This window comes from Haliaeetus leucocephalus, unplaced genomic scaffold (assembly GCF_000737465.1).
Source record: "Haliaeetus leucocephalus isolate CR32 unplaced genomic scaffold, Haliaeetus_leucocephalus-4.0 Scaffold13, whole genome shotgun sequence".
NCBI classification, from domain to species: Eukaryota; Metazoa; Chordata; class Aves; order Accipitriformes; family Accipitridae; genus Haliaeetus; species Haliaeetus leucocephalus.
This window is the reverse complement of record NW_010972449.1, coordinates 1,531,743-1,533,073: the sequence shown is the minus strand read 5'-3', so window position 1 is coordinate 1,533,073 and position 1,331 is coordinate 1,531,743. Positions and strand designations below refer to the sequence as shown.

General features: G+C 69.9%; 2 protein-coding genes across 2 annotated transcripts in view; one reads left to right on the top strand and one right to left on the bottom strand.

The window, feature by feature from the left end:
• Window positions 1-1,331, bottom strand: part of PEBP1 (phosphatidylethanolamine binding protein 1) — a 24,445-nt gene that overhangs the window by 14,372 nt on the left and 8,742 nt on the right. The gene's annotated exons all lie outside the window — the stretch shown is intronic.
• Window positions 378-1,331, top strand: part of CCDC42B (coiled-coil domain containing 42B) — a 2,190-nt gene continuing 1,236 nt past the window's right edge. Inside the window, exons 1-3 of the mRNA XM_010575618.1 lie at window positions 378-436; window positions 845-980; window positions 1,153-1,257. Of these exons, the coding sequence (XP_010573920.1) occupies window positions 378-436; window positions 845-980; window positions 1,153-1,257 (300 nt within the window). The remainder of the gene's footprint in view (window positions 437-844; window positions 981-1,152; window positions 1,258-1,331) is intronic.

Below are 1,331 nucleotides of genomic sequence, written 5' to 3'. Positions count from 1 at the left end.
ACCAGAGCACCTGGGGGGGGGGCAGGGGTTGGGGTCTGGTTGTGCGCGGTGGTCTCCGAAGGGATGTGGAGCCTGAACAGAGGTTTCTGAGGGGCTGGAGCGGGGTCTGAGGGCTTGGGGGGGACCGGAGCGCGGGCGGGAGGCTGGAGTGTGGTTAGAGGGCTGCGAGTGGGACCGACCTGCGAGCTGGCCCCCGGGGAGCCTCAGCGCAGTCCCCGTGCCCAGCACCCCGCCATCGCGGGCGATGCTCGGAGCCATGCCGGGAAAATCCCAGGGAGCTGCGGGAACCTCCGGCTGCCCCTGGCAACAGTGTTGTGCTGCCGCCATCTCGGCCGCCCCACATCCCGGCCTCTCGGCAAGCAGGAGGCACCGGCAAGATGGCCTTCGACCTGGAGGAGTATTTGCAGACGGTTTTCCGGGACAAGCTCCGTCTGCTGTGAGTGAGATCCCCCACCCCGTCCTCCCCGTGGGACCGGCAGCTGCCTGCCTGGCTCCCACGGTGGGTGCTGCTGGCCGGAGGCGAGCAAAGGCTCGGCAACGGGGCCAGCGCGTCCTCCGTCCCCGGTGGTCTGTCGGTTTTATGTTCCCGTCGCTGGGTCCCCAGGGTGGGTGTCACTGGGTGGGTGCTGAGGTTGTGCCGTGGCTTCTCCTTCCCTGGGATGCTACAGTGGCGCTGGGGGGGCTCCGAGCGGAGGGAGGCTGAAGAGGAAGGGTGGGTGAGGGGAGAGTGGGCCAAGCCCCCCCCGTGCTGAGCCCCAGCAGGCAGCGGCGGTCCCTGGGGGACCCTGGCCATGCCACAGTGACGGGTGCCCCCACCCGGGGTCTCCCCCCCCTCCAACCCCAGCCACGATGAGCTCCACGCAACCTGCGGCAGGACGGTGCCGACGCGGGATGGTGCCACGCTGCTGCCTTCCACGCGCTTGCTGCTGAAACGGCGGGAGGTGGCGGAGGTGGAGCGGGAGCTGCAGAGCCAGCGGGAGGTAAGGGGGGCCCCCCCAGCCCCTCCGTGTGCCCCCTCCTCAGGGGCTTGCAGCGTGCCATGGGAGACGAGGAGCTGGTGGGCACGTCCCCAGCCGTTCAAGGACCAGCACCCGTCCCCAGCTGGGGTGCTCCGGCATGGGACAACGCTCCCAGCACCCCGCGGTCCTGCAGGAATTTCGGCAGAGGATGGAGTGCCTGGCGCAGCGCCGGCAGCAGCTGAGCCGGAGGGAAGAGGAGCTCCGGGATGTTGTCCTCAAATTCGACGCCTTCATCAAGGTGCCAAGGCGGGGACCCGGGACCGGACCGGCTGTCGGGGCCCCTCTGACTCCGTCCCCACGCCGCAGGCTTCA